The sequence below is a fragment of the Gavia stellata genome, chromosome 3 (genome assembly GCF_030936135.1).
Source record: "Gavia stellata isolate bGavSte3 chromosome 3, bGavSte3.hap2, whole genome shotgun sequence".
Taxonomy (NCBI): Eukaryota; Metazoa; Chordata; class Aves; order Gaviiformes; family Gaviidae; genus Gavia; species Gavia stellata.
This window is the reverse complement of record NC_082596.1, coordinates 2,687,798-2,700,778: the sequence shown is the minus strand read 5'-3', so window position 1 is coordinate 2,700,778 and position 12,981 is coordinate 2,687,798. Positions and strand designations below refer to the sequence as shown.

Below are 12,981 nucleotides of genomic sequence, written 5' to 3'. Positions count from 1 at the left end.
ATTCCCTTTCTGCAGAAAGCCCCCAAAAACCTTGCCAGTGAGTACATAGCATGAGTGACTGCCTAGAAGGCTGATACAAACCATGCACAGTATATGGCACAGACTAGTTAGGAATAACTTTCTTTCAAATAACCAAAAAATAGATTAAAATATTTTTTTTATTTTTCAGTCTAATCACATCTAACTGTGATTAGACCATTAACAGCTCTCCCAAGGCAGAGGAGTACAGTACCCCTCATTACGATGCTCTTTGGCATAGCTACCATGGCATAGCTATCATCTTCAGTAAATGCTGCTTGTACAGATCCATTTTCAGCACAAGCTGGGGCTCCTACCCAAGCTCCGTACGAGCCAGGCCCTGTAAGCTGACGAGTTCACAGCCTGAGTCTGTATTTCTGCATAATTATCACGCCTAAGAGAAGCACTTTGCAAGAACAAGTTGTTATTTTTGATGGAGTCTCAGCCAACTTTCCTCTTTCACAGGGCCTCTTGCATCAAGCTATACTCCTGAAAAAGTCATTTCACATGTGGTTTCTTGGTGTGCTTGCCATGGGATGCCATATTGATAGCGTCATAGTGAATACAGCACCCAGGATATATCCAGATGAGGTGTGAAGGAGGCTCAGCAAGAGGAGCAATAGTCAATTAAGAAAAAAAAAGACAATTTTTATATATATTATATATATTATATTTAATATAAAATAAAATTTTAAAAATACATCTTTTAAACACACTCCCTGTTGTTTTTGGACTGATCGAACATGAGCTGTGCTTGGAAATCTCATACAGGAAGAGAAACACTTCCCTTTCTGATAACTCTCAAATACTGTATATTCCAGCCAACTTGGCCTTCTACCTCCCAGCTGGCTACAGACCCTCACTATTAATCAATCTTGCGATGATTTGTATTGCTGAGTGACCACCTTGCCAGCAGGGTTATTGGTTGGATGCTGAGTCTGCACATGCCTTCGATCTACAGCGTCTTCTGCAGCCACCTGCCGTGACCTCTACAGCACACGAATTAGGGTCTTGTCAAGAAGCACTAATCCTAACTGGCTACCAATCCTGCTAATTCTTAATGGGATTTGCCCATCTTTAGCATTGAGACAGCTTAATTCATCATGTCAGAAAGAGGAGGCCTAGAAAAAGCCACATGGAGACCTCTGTAGCTGAAGAACCAGATGCTGATATGCAGGCATTTCTTTAGGCAAAGGGGAGAGCTGGGCTGGGACTAGTGAACCAGAAAAGTACCCAATCTTCTCCATAGATCCTTGAGCAGTTTGTTGTGGCAGGCGTAGGAAGGATCAGAAGACCATTAGCAAGTTGTAGTGTCTTTTGCTAGTTCTGATTGTGCTTAGGCATTCAGGACCCAATGATTTCAGAACTTTTTATGGGTTTTAGGCCAATAACCAGCAGGTTGCACAATAACTGGCAGGTTTTCTTTATACTCCTCACTCTAATTTTATGGGAGCTTCTAGCAGTAAGATCAAGGTCATAGCTTCATCCCCTTATGCACCTGAAATGACATCCCATGCTGACACCGTTAGCTCATGACGCTCTGAAGATAAATTGTACTTCGTACTTTGTGGGGTCCCAGCCACAGACTAACTTGCTCATCCTTTGCAACACTCGTAATGAAGCGTGTCTTCTTGAGGGCAGGTGGTTTCTCTTAGTTTATTCCCCTTTTGGACACAAAAATGGAACAGGTCTCTGGCAAGAGAACAAATATCCTGGTTTGCAGAAAGACCTGATGTTCTGAAGCTCTTTTCCATTGTTGTTCAGAGGGACCTGCTCTATTATAGATCATGGCCCAGCACTTAGGGGACCTGTTTGGGATAGGGGGAACTCAGTTTCCAGTCTTCTGTCACATTTGGGGCGAGATATGAACCTGGGTTGTTCATCATACATTATGTTAAGAGCAAACGTAGCCCTTAATCTCCTCCTTGCCAGCTTCTTTGAGTTGAGTTGTGGCTGAATAGTCCGTCTTCAGGAGACACCCTTATATATTTCTGGCCAGCCTGTGTACCTAAGAATAAAATAAATATATTTTATGCATCTGCATGTACTGCCAGTCCCCACACAACTGCTGAGACCACAGCAGGATATGAGCTGATTACAGCTGATGGCATTTACTTCATTAGCAGAGGTAACAAGGGTTCATGCTTTTGGCTCTGAAGGTCCTGAATTCAGTCTCTGCCAAAGACCCAGGCTGGGACAGATGGTGCTAGAATAACACTGGAAAGAATGGGGTATATTATGCGGTTGAGTGGGAGAAGAGCTGCACATATGCTTAAATGACCAATTTTCTCATGTTTCATTTCCGTAGGGCTCCCCGCCTTGGTCGTTGCCATTTCCGTGGGATTTACTAAAGCCAAGGGGTACGGCACCGTGAACTAGTGAGTAAAGGAGCTCTTCTTCCTTTTTCTTCCTGTCTCACCCTCCATCCTTTTTGTCAAAATCCAGTCACTGACCCCCAAGAGCCAGGGTAGGAGCTAAATTCTGGTGTGCTGCCCATGGCAGAGGGAAGCAGGGAGGGTGGCAGAGGAAGGAGCCATCCCGCCTCCCTGTTCCTCAAGCCATCAGCTGACCAAGGTGGATTGTGTATTCCTTTGAAAACAAGTTCAGAGGGACTAATTACATTTAACTGTTTCATGTATGACAACACTTTGATCAAAGTACCTCCTACTTTGATCAGACTCCTAGATTTTTTAATTTATTTTTTAGGGGGAAATGTGGAACAATTAAAGTTTAGGATATTTAAAAATTAAAAATAGCTTTTGTGTTTATCTATTTAATGGTTTGCTTGATTGGTCCCAGGTTTTCAGATTCGCTCGTCTCAATTTTAGGCACCAGAATGAGCATGAGTTTTTTAAACCAAGGTTTTGAAAGAAATCTGAATTTGCCTGTTTTCCGAATTCCATGGGATTTGCCTTTAGGAAACTTTTATTTGCATGTAATGGGGGAAGGAAGGCAGGCTAGAAATAACGGAATGAGACTGTGCGGAGGTAAAAAATACATTAAGGCAGGGCTGGAATCACTCAGAGCTAAGCATTAGTACAACTTAAAAAAAAAGAAAAAGTGTTATTTTTTCACTGTGTTGTGAAAAAAACAGCTTAGAAATTTTATGCATAGCAGCAGCCAAAGGATAATATTTTATGTAGCAATAAATCAGGCCCTTCCCTACTGCAACCCATCATTATCCAGAGCCTCCCTGGACAGCGGTTCACATCCCACATGAACAATGTTTAAGACAAAACCTGGAGATGTGGCCAACAACAGACAAGGGTTCGATAGGTCCACTGAGAAAATGTCATGTGGAATCTCTGCTCTTTCTCAATCCGCACCATATTCTGCACACCCACGACCAAATGGTCCAGGATTTGCATTCTGATTGCAGGAGAGTATTAAAACAGCACAGCAGCATTCTCTGTTTGCTTTGCAGTCTAAATTACTGCAGTCTAAATTACTGTACAATACAGAGGGCTCAGGGAGGTGGGTTTATCAAATGCAAATCCACGGATACAATTCCTGAAGCCTGCGTTGGCATCAGGATGCATTGGCTGTACTGGTCCTGACTTGCCTGCCCCAGCTCAGGTGACTTGGCTTCAGCGTCTCTTGGTGAAGAGGGATCTTCAGCGTCTCTTGGTGAAGAGGGATCCAGTGCTTGTTGTGTGACTCAGAAGAGGACAACACACAGCCTGGCATTCAGAAGTGCCACTGAGATCCCAAATACCCTTTAGCTTTTCTGTGGGTCTGCTGTTTCTGGCACTTTACTGCATGCGAGTCCATGAGAACAATTCATAATGAACAAGCATCAGGGGAATGGGAAGGAGGGCCTAAATATTTCTGCTTCTTTTCCTGTTTATAGACTGGGGGGAATTGGTGCAAAAAGCTCGGTAGCTCCTCCTCCATTAATGCTTAAGGGCCACTGCAGAGTTTTGTGGTCAACGTTGACCGCAAAAAAGAGCCTGGGCGGGGAAGGAAGGAACGTGCAGGAAAGCACACCCTATTTCACTGCTCTGGACTGCTGTGTGCCAACATCTCCCCGCCCCAGAGCAAAGCCCTCCCAGACTGCAGCCAAAAGCATGTCAACGCGTGACAAAACCTGCTGGACTCCTGCTTTGCTCTCAGATTGGCATACCAGCGAGGTGGCCAAAAGGCTGAGCTGACCTTCCATGGTTCCCAGGGGATGCTTAACCACACCGGCTCTCCTCCTTTTGCTGCTAATCCTCTGACTCCTTTCAGCCCTAAATACTCTGTCGCTCCTTGCATCCAAGGGCTGGATACCGCCTGCATCCTTGCCCGGCGGGCTGGCTGGCTGCCTGGGGGATGGCAGGGCATCCCGTGCTCCCAGTGGGAGCTGCAGCCCAAGTGACACCGTTTCCCAGCTCTGCAGTCAGGGTGCTTGTCACCAAAATAGCAGGGGGCCTTCGCACCTCGGCAAGTCCAGTTTGGTCCTCCTTTCATCTCCCTTCCACGCTGCAGCCCAGTACGTGGTAAAGCTGCTGAGTTCCAGCAAAGTTGTGAGAGGAGCAACAGTTCCTCTCAACCACAGAGAGCCCATTGGACATTCCTAATGCTGCCATCTTGTAATTCCTGCTGTTGGCTTAGCGAGAGCCGGAGCTAACTTGCAGTCATGCGCTCAAGCCAGCATCTCTGCCCCAAGCAGCGTGGACGTCCCCATGGGCGCTGGTTAAGCAGTCCCTGCCCTCCCTCCATGCAGCGAGTGGCAAGTGGGTGCACGCTGCTGCGCCGGGTGGAGGGCGTGGTGGGTTCGTGAGTTGTGATGCTGAGTGTAAAATGGTGCTGAGCATCGCTGTAATGAGAGTTACATTTGCACATTGGTGCATTTTAAAACATGAAACAAATATTTATGTGGACCAAGCTAGGCAGGGTGCCCCAACAGACTGCAGTGCATTCACACTTAGCCCTGTTTTCCTGCTGAAAAGGCATAAAAGCTCTCTTACATTTATGTGTGGGGAGGTCCTTGGTTTTACCTCTCCTCAGAGCAAAGTCAACATTACATAGCAGTAATTTCAGAGCTGAACTCCAAAATTTGAGGTTGTTCAGAGCTAGATTTAACACTGTCTAATGCTAAAGGCAGTTAAACTGAATACAGACTTGGACCGAAGCTTGTCCCAGAATGTTTGCTGGTTTTTGGCCATTGCAGAAATTTGTGAGGTAGTTGTAAAGCTTGGAGATAGAGCTCAGGAGCTATTTTAGCTTTGTCTCTAGTTAGTATAGAACATGCACATGGCATTTCAAATGGGCAGTGGCAGATGTTCAAGGCATGATGTTTCCATCTTGCAGAAGGGAGGAAAGACATTAGCCACAACACGTCCCGCCCTGTGAAGCAGGGGACAAGAGCTGACATGATAAACCACAAGGGACTTCACAGTGTCTTTCAAAGCTTCTTCCAACCCTGCAATTTCTGGATCCTGAGAGCAGTCCATTAGCACCCGTTGGTTTTCTTGTGTAGATGGGCATTAAGACAAAGCAGGGCTCTGATGTTTAGCTGAGCACAGGATTTGACACTTAACATCAGTTTTTTCCTCATCCCACTCACAGTGGTAAAAAACCCCTGACATCCATCTATGGGACATGGTCGTGAGAGCATTTTGGGGACAGCTGCAACTGATGAAGGCATTGCAGCACTAATCTTGGTGTTACAGAATCCCGGGGCAAAGCCAATGGAAGGGACAGTGTGTGAAATGCATAACGTGTCTTTATGTTACGATGACTGAAACTGTTCATCTGCAGGGTAAGCCAAGGTGGCCAGCAAATCAAGGGAGGAACCTCCAACAGGTTCATCTACCCGGGCTCTAAGGAAGATTTCACACAGTTTCATCCTATGGGTTTTTTTGTACGTGGTATGAAACTATTCTGTATCAATAAAAACACAACTGAGCAGCAGTCTGGAGGCCTGTCCCATCAAGATGTGGTAGCAGTCGAAGGGTTGGCCATGTCTCCAAGCTGTAATGCAGAGATCAGAGACAGTGCTAAGTGTGTGAAGGTTGGAGGTAATATTTAATATTTACCCTTTAGCTGGTCAGACTGGGCCACCGAATGGTAAGACGAGAAGGGAGAGAGAGGTTCAAACTAAAAGTTGAATATATACTGCAGGATTTGGACTGTGTCTCTGCTGTTTTCTGAGTGGCAATTCCCCAGCAGCCATTCACTCAGAGGCCTTTATTGCTCAGGACACTTCTTCTGGAGTGCTCTGAACTCTCCATCTACAATGAGGGGAGGAGAACACAAAGGGATTTTTACTTTTTCTTATCTGAGCAGCATTTGAAAAGAGATTTTGCAGTTGTTTGGAGAGCTGCTGATGTAGGGTACAGGCTGTACTTCCAGTCTCAAAGAAAGTCTTAGAGATAATGGCTGTCTAAAGGACCCACCACTGCTCACCTGCTTGCATTAGGCTGAATGCCTGAATAATAACTCTCCTTTTAGCTGGTACTCCAGGGACTGACTCTGGACCTCTAAAGCCTGACAAACTGCCTCCTGAAGCTTGTACTGAGTAATTGAGATTGTGCTACTAGTAGCTGGGAACTCATATCCTTCCTCACAAGAGAGCCCACAAAAAGTTTTCTGAGAGCAGTGCCAGGACACAGCAAATTTCCGGGGTTCCTTGTGTGTCATTGCATCAGGGCTTCTGTCACCCACAGGTATCTCAGCAGCTTCTATACTAATCTCTAAATTAACACTGGTGGGACAGCCCTGATTCCCAGCTGTAGTCTTAGTTATACAAATATGTTGGCCCTTGCTTTGGGGCTACTTCATTTTGCGCACAATTGAGGTGAGACCTTTTGCTGGCAGAGCTGTACGGTGTAGTCAAGAAGGTCTTGGTGGAAGTCAGCTCTTTGCAGGACCGAGACAAAAGCCATCCATCTCACGTCTTTGCTGTGGCAGATTCACAAAAGGATCAGATGTTTTGCAAAGAGGTCTTTTGCGTTGAACACAAGAGCTGCTGTCAATCGGGGAAGCACTGCTTAGAAATAGTAGTCTGGAGCTGCTGAGCATTGTTAAACCATTCACTTACTCCCTTCCAGTGGTAATTTTATTTAATAGAACTGTGAAGAGATCCCTTGGCAAGTACTGGGGAACCTCTTAGCGAAATGCAAATATTTCCGTGCCTTGTAGGCACAAGGCTAAAAGCATCTCCACTAGACATATATTGCTGGAATTTGCTGTCTGTTCCCCCTCTCGGATATCACTTCACCCTTTCCCTTCCCTTGCTGTTAGCCACCACCTTTGACAGCCTTGGAAATGCTTCGATTAAGCGCTATGGCAGGGAGGTCAGGCAGTCAGAAGGGATAAGGACCAGTGCTTGGTGATGTGTGAACTCGCCTTCAGAAAGCTCAGAGGGGAAGAGGGGCTGCCAGGGACCTGACATGAACGAGAGCCCTCGTTGCACCAACTCTTCATGGCTAACTGGAGCGCAGGACTGTCAGCTCCTTTCTTTGGCTAAGCAGTCTGTTGGAAGACACCGTGGGAAAAAGGGTCTCAAAATTAGGATGGAGTGTTGTAGAAAAAGGTCTGGGCAAGGACTGGGATTTGGGAGCCCTCCTCGTTCCCCGTGCTCTCTCCTTGCATTTAGGGAGACCTCCAGTTATTGCAGCCCTCCAAAGCTTCGTTCTTATTCCCTCCCTCCCCAGCTGATTATTTGTTTTGTTATTACAGCTGCTCAGACAGTTTGTGACAGAGCAACTTGCTATCAGGAAGAAATCAGAACTGATTAAATTAACACATTACAGGTTTAATTTAGAAATACACAAGATGCAGGCCTCAGAGAAAAACAGCATGTCCTGCTTTCAATTTTCAATTTGAAATACTTTCTTTTTTTTTCCTTTTGCCAAATGTTCTGTGTTTTGGGGCGAAAAAATAACTTCTTTTTGCAAGTCAGAATTGATACAAAAACATATGAGGCTGATCAACAAAATTGAAATGTTTCCAGGAAGGCTTTGTTTCCTGGGAGACTCTGAAAGGCAGCATCGGTTTGCTTCTGATGCAGAATGAAACCATATTGCTGAGAGTACAGGCACGTAACTGAATTACTGCAGGGTTAGCTGGGTTAAGAGCTTTGAGAAAGTCCTTCCTCCATTGTGGTTGCCTGCTCTTCTCCTGTGGTAAATGCACGGTAGTTTACTGCTGAAACAGGATTACTTCATTGCACATTTTCTCCAGGGTACTGCAATGTCAAAGCATGCAAACTTTCCGTGGGGTTGCTGACAGAGTGTAAATTTGCATTCTTTCTTGCCCTGAAGTACCTAGTTTATGTGTCCATGCTCTGAATTGCTGGATTCCCCACAAAATGGAAATTTCAGCTCCAGTGCTGCTGTAACCGTTCATGACTGTCGCGGAGTCACAGACTGATTAAGATGGGAAGGGCTCTCTGGAGGCCATCTGGCTGGTCCAACCACCCTGCTCAAGCAGGGTCACCTAAGAGTTGGCTGCCCAGGACCATGCCCAGCCCGCTTTTGAATATCTCCAAGGAGGGACACTCCACAACCCCTCTGCTCAGCCTTTGCCAGTGCTCGGTCACTCTCACAGCAAAAAAGTGTTTCCCTCCTGACGTTACAGTCAAACCTGAAAATCCCCGTTGGCTATCCAGACACCTTGTGATGTTCATCTCTGAGGATGGGAGCGGGGTGAGATTTCTCCTGCCTCTCTTTGCGTGTTTTTTTTACGCCAAGTTTGTCAGTACAGCGATGTCAGTGTGCAGCGAGACCTGCATGTGAATGTACAGTGCAGTAGGCGTTCTGTGGGGACACCTGGAGCATATTCATACTGTTTACATGAGAGATGGCATTCATCTCCCCAGTGATGTCTCCATCTGGGTTAGGTGCACTGCTTACTCGGATGGTGAAGATCTGGTCAAGGCAGGCAATGGAGTTCAGGATGTGCTTCACCTGAATGTAGATGCCTCATCCTGGACTCTTTTTGGTTGGATCTCTGCTGACTAGAAATGTCATCAAGAGCGACTGGCTCTGTGGTAGGCACCAATAGGACAGACATCAACACTTAGTCAGAAGAGCCTCCTCAGTTTGTGTAGGCACCAGGCAGTTTAGGAGCCTAAATTCCACACATGGTCAGTGGAGAAAGGAGAAGTCATCTCAGGTTACATGGTGTGAGGGAGAAGGAACAAGCTGGTTTCCAGAAGAGGCACCACACTTCTCACGTTCAGTCTCATTCTTTAAGAGCATTCACTTAAGGAGTGCTGTGAATTTCCACCTCGCTGCTGTGTTGTAGAATTTCCCCATGGCAGCAAGCTCAAAGGGACGATCCAGGAGAAGAAATCTACTGCACTCCTGGACCTGAGCCCCCAGCAAGCGTAGTAGTTAGCAAATGAGCGAGGGACAATTTCCACTGTTTCTACTCTTTTGCCTGAGTGAGACGGACAAGAGCATCACCTTGCCAGCAAACTGATACAACTGCTTCCAGGAGCTGGTTGGAAACAGAGCATTATCATTAGTTTTGCATGCATTCCTCTGCTGACAGTCAAATGCCATTCTGCAGGCAGACCCCCAGGCAAATGAGCCTTTATGCAAGTTTAGGAGAAATGGGAAGCAAAACTTGCTTGCTGTAAAGTCTGAGACTTTTTTGCTGTGGGGTGTCACCTCCCAAGATGAACTCTGCAGGCAAAGACAGGAAGAAAACATGTGCCTGTTGGTGATGCTAGCCACTGGGTAACTTTCTTTTCTCTTAATTTTCCAGCTGCTGGCTGTCGTTAGAAGGAGGTCTTCTCTATGCCTTCGTGGGACCAGCGGCTGCTGTCGTTTTGGTATTTAAGCTTGGCTCTTTATCTTATAGCGCTTTCCTTGTTTCAACCCAAGAATGCCCCTCTTTATTTCCACTCATATTTTGAATCGCTTTCTCCTTCAGGAATAAAGAGCAAAGTGTTAGAAGCCAGCAATCGGGGATGGATTTGATTGTGAAATATGATGTGCCTCAGCTCTCAGCCTTCCACCTCTGTCCTCTCTGGAGTCCCCTAGACATCTGATTAATGCTTTACCTTGGTTTTGCCCTATCTGAATGGAAGTGCAGGATGATGGTGGAAAACTCTGACATTAACTCCTTCAGAAACTGCTGTTACTGGTTGCTTTCAGACCAGACTGTGCCTCCACAGCCAGCATTTATTCCTGGTCTGTCCCAGATGGCCAGTGCACGTCAGCAGCTTCCTTGTTTGCAGGTGAAATAGAGGTCTTCAAATCAGTGCCGAAGTGGGTCCTCTGTGACCCTAAAAATGACATGTTTGCTTCTAGTTCAAAGGCACAGCATGGTTAAAGTGAACATTCCTAAACTCTGTCCCACCAGCTCATGCATGGTGGGAGTCTGTTCTACTGTCCCCTCACCCTTGGCTCCTACACAGCACCAAAGGCAGTCTTGGCCAGTTATTACTTGAGTTGAAGGTGTCACTCCAGAGATGACATACCTTTCATCAAGCTTCCCTGCTGTTGAAGCCTCACTGGCCATGAGAAAGCTTGACTGTCAGGGTTCAATGAATTTGAGAACTGCTGGTCCTTCAGGAAATCCCTCCTGCAGCAATTTCAGAAATGTTTAATGCCACATTTGAGCCCTCACATGTAAGTGACAGTCTGCAGTTTCTCTCCAGCCCAGTGTTTTATCCAGTGGAGGAGCTGTATGTCCTCTAAGGCTCAAGTGCCCTGGAGGGTCCCACAGGAATGGGGTTGTTGACACTCACAATTTCTTTATCAGATCAGGCTTTTGTTTCATGCAGTGCCTGGGGGGGAGTTAACTGACCCTCAGCAGGAGCAGGCTTACAAGAGAATAACTACACAAAAGCTCTTGCTGCCTCTATTCTCACTGCTGTCATTCCACATCAAACCACCTTGGTGCCATCACGATGACAAAGAGACAAGCCAGCAGTTGCCCCTCCTCTATAATAAAGTGAAGCTTGTATCAGTTAGGGTCTCTCTTTAGCATAGGGCTGCAACACATAGTTGAGCCTTCAGATAGCAGTCAGCAAAGAGTGGGGATAAGCAGATCTTCATGCCAGACAGTCCTTAGATCTCTGTAGGCACGTGATAGCTGGATTTCCCTCAGTAATGTAGCTGATGGGGGTCAGGGTCTACTTTATAGCCAGGATAATTGACAGGAGCAGTAAGTGGCTTAGTGCTTTCACATGAACTAACTCTTTGCCCCAACAACATAACAGCCGATAGCTCTAGCTCAGAGGCTTGAATGCTCAATAGACAGCAGTGATTAGGAGGGAGGGAGCTTTGGTAGTGCCCAGAGAAGGGGGAGTCAATCTGCTGCCTCAAGCCCTGTTGCTTTTGTTGTGCCAACAACAAGGGGAGTAATCCTTCGGCTTTCCTTGGCTTTTTTAAAGTGTGAGAAAAACACATGGGCCTGCTTCCATTTAGCATCTCAGTTTTCACTCACGATCGAATCTGGAAAGGGAGATATCCTTACAGAGAGGTCAACACCTGCAAATGGTGGTTCATACAGATGATCTTAGGAAGTGGTGAATCATCTTCGGGGGTGTCTGTCTCTATTCAGTACCTAGAGAGAGAGCCTACGCACCTAGTTTAGACTAACTGACTCATTGCTGGCTAAAGTGAGAAGTGAATGCTGCCCAAGGAGGTGTATATACTGAGGAGCTTGGGGAAGGAGAAGAAGAAGCAGCATTGAAAGCCTTTTCATAAATGGGAACCTGGGAAACAGATAAGCTCAATAAGTTGCCCAAATTCACACTGTGACTTTTCATAGAGCCAGACGTTGAACACACAGTTCACAAGCGTGCACTGTCCACAAGACTGGACAGCTGTCTGTTCTCCGCGTGCTTTGTCTTGATTTCAGGTTGACCATGTCAGCGATGGAGGGACAGTCTGCCTGGCTCAACATAAGGACAGTCAGGCTCCTGCAGGGCTGTACAGGGGATCTGCAGCTGTGCTGCTCTCAGGACGGGTTTGCTCCAGAAACAACACAGCTGCTGTCATGCAGGGGTGCATAGATCAAGGTGGGACTTGACTCTGTGCTTGAGCTTTTTCTCACCCAAAACTCTGATGAGTATGATATATAGACGCCCAAATGACTTTGCAGACAGCTCACTTGGCTACAGCTGGGCTTGTTGCCTCTGCCTTAGCCCTGGCCACGCCAGACTTGTGCTCAATCCTACCAAGCCATTCAAGCATCTCTGTACTGTGGTTCTCCTATCGACATGATTTTTCTATTACCACACCCTCCCTTATTATTCTCCACATCGGAAAAAGGCCTTTGGCTTGGAGAATATCTTTATTCAAAATAATATTCTTAAGATGGTTGGCCTGCAGCTTCAGTAATATTTGCAACTTGCAGTCAGCCCACTAACACTGAATGGCTATAAAGATTTGACCTTTAGTCTTAAAAATCCTAGCAGCCTGAAATGCAGAGCTGTTGCAAACAGTTTTACTCACCTAGCTCAGGTGAAGCAGCCTGGTGATAATTGTGCACAGGTTGAAGGCAAGGGGTTACTGCAGGGAGAGGCTCATGGCGTGGTGAAGTCAGGACAGAGTCTTCAGTCATCACGTACCGGTTATCTCAAGGGCAGAATCTCAGACTTGTGTCTTTGCTTCTGGACAGCATCCCAGAGATAAGGAAGTAAAGCTACCTTGCATGTTATTAAGAGCGGCTGTGTTTAGAAGCATGTGCATGTTATACCCCTGATTTTGTAAAGAAATGGAACCAAGATCAGAGCAGGATGTTGATCATGATGATCAATGTATTGGATAAAATAGCTTTTATTTATTAAAACAGTTGCAGAGCCGTGATTGCAGAGCTGCACTTTGTCATCTCCCCTGCTATATATGAATGAGGATACGCACTGTGTTGTGCCCAGCCCCAGGAGCTATCCAGCCGGCCGCACTTCAACCCCATCTTTCCTACTGCCATGCTGCACCTTAAAGAAAAGTCTCTCTTGCACTCACCAGCCTCCAGTGTGGTGAAGAAGGATTAGTGAATTGAAAGTGTTCTCTCTCT

The 12,981-nt window shown here is 46.3% G+C and overlaps 1 protein-coding gene across 1 annotated transcript in view; it reads left to right on the top strand.

The window, feature by feature from the left end:
• Positions 1 to 12,981, top strand: part of ADGRB1 (adhesion G protein-coupled receptor B1) — an 84,915-nt gene that overhangs the window by 33,485 nt on the left and 38,449 nt on the right. Inside the window, exons 5-6 of the mRNA XM_059836297.1 lie at positions 2,327 to 2,396; positions 9,718 to 9,784. Of these exons, the coding sequence (XP_059692280.1) occupies positions 2,327 to 2,396; positions 9,718 to 9,784 (137 nt within the window). The remainder of the gene's footprint in view (positions 1 to 2,326; positions 2,397 to 9,717; positions 9,785 to 12,981) is intronic.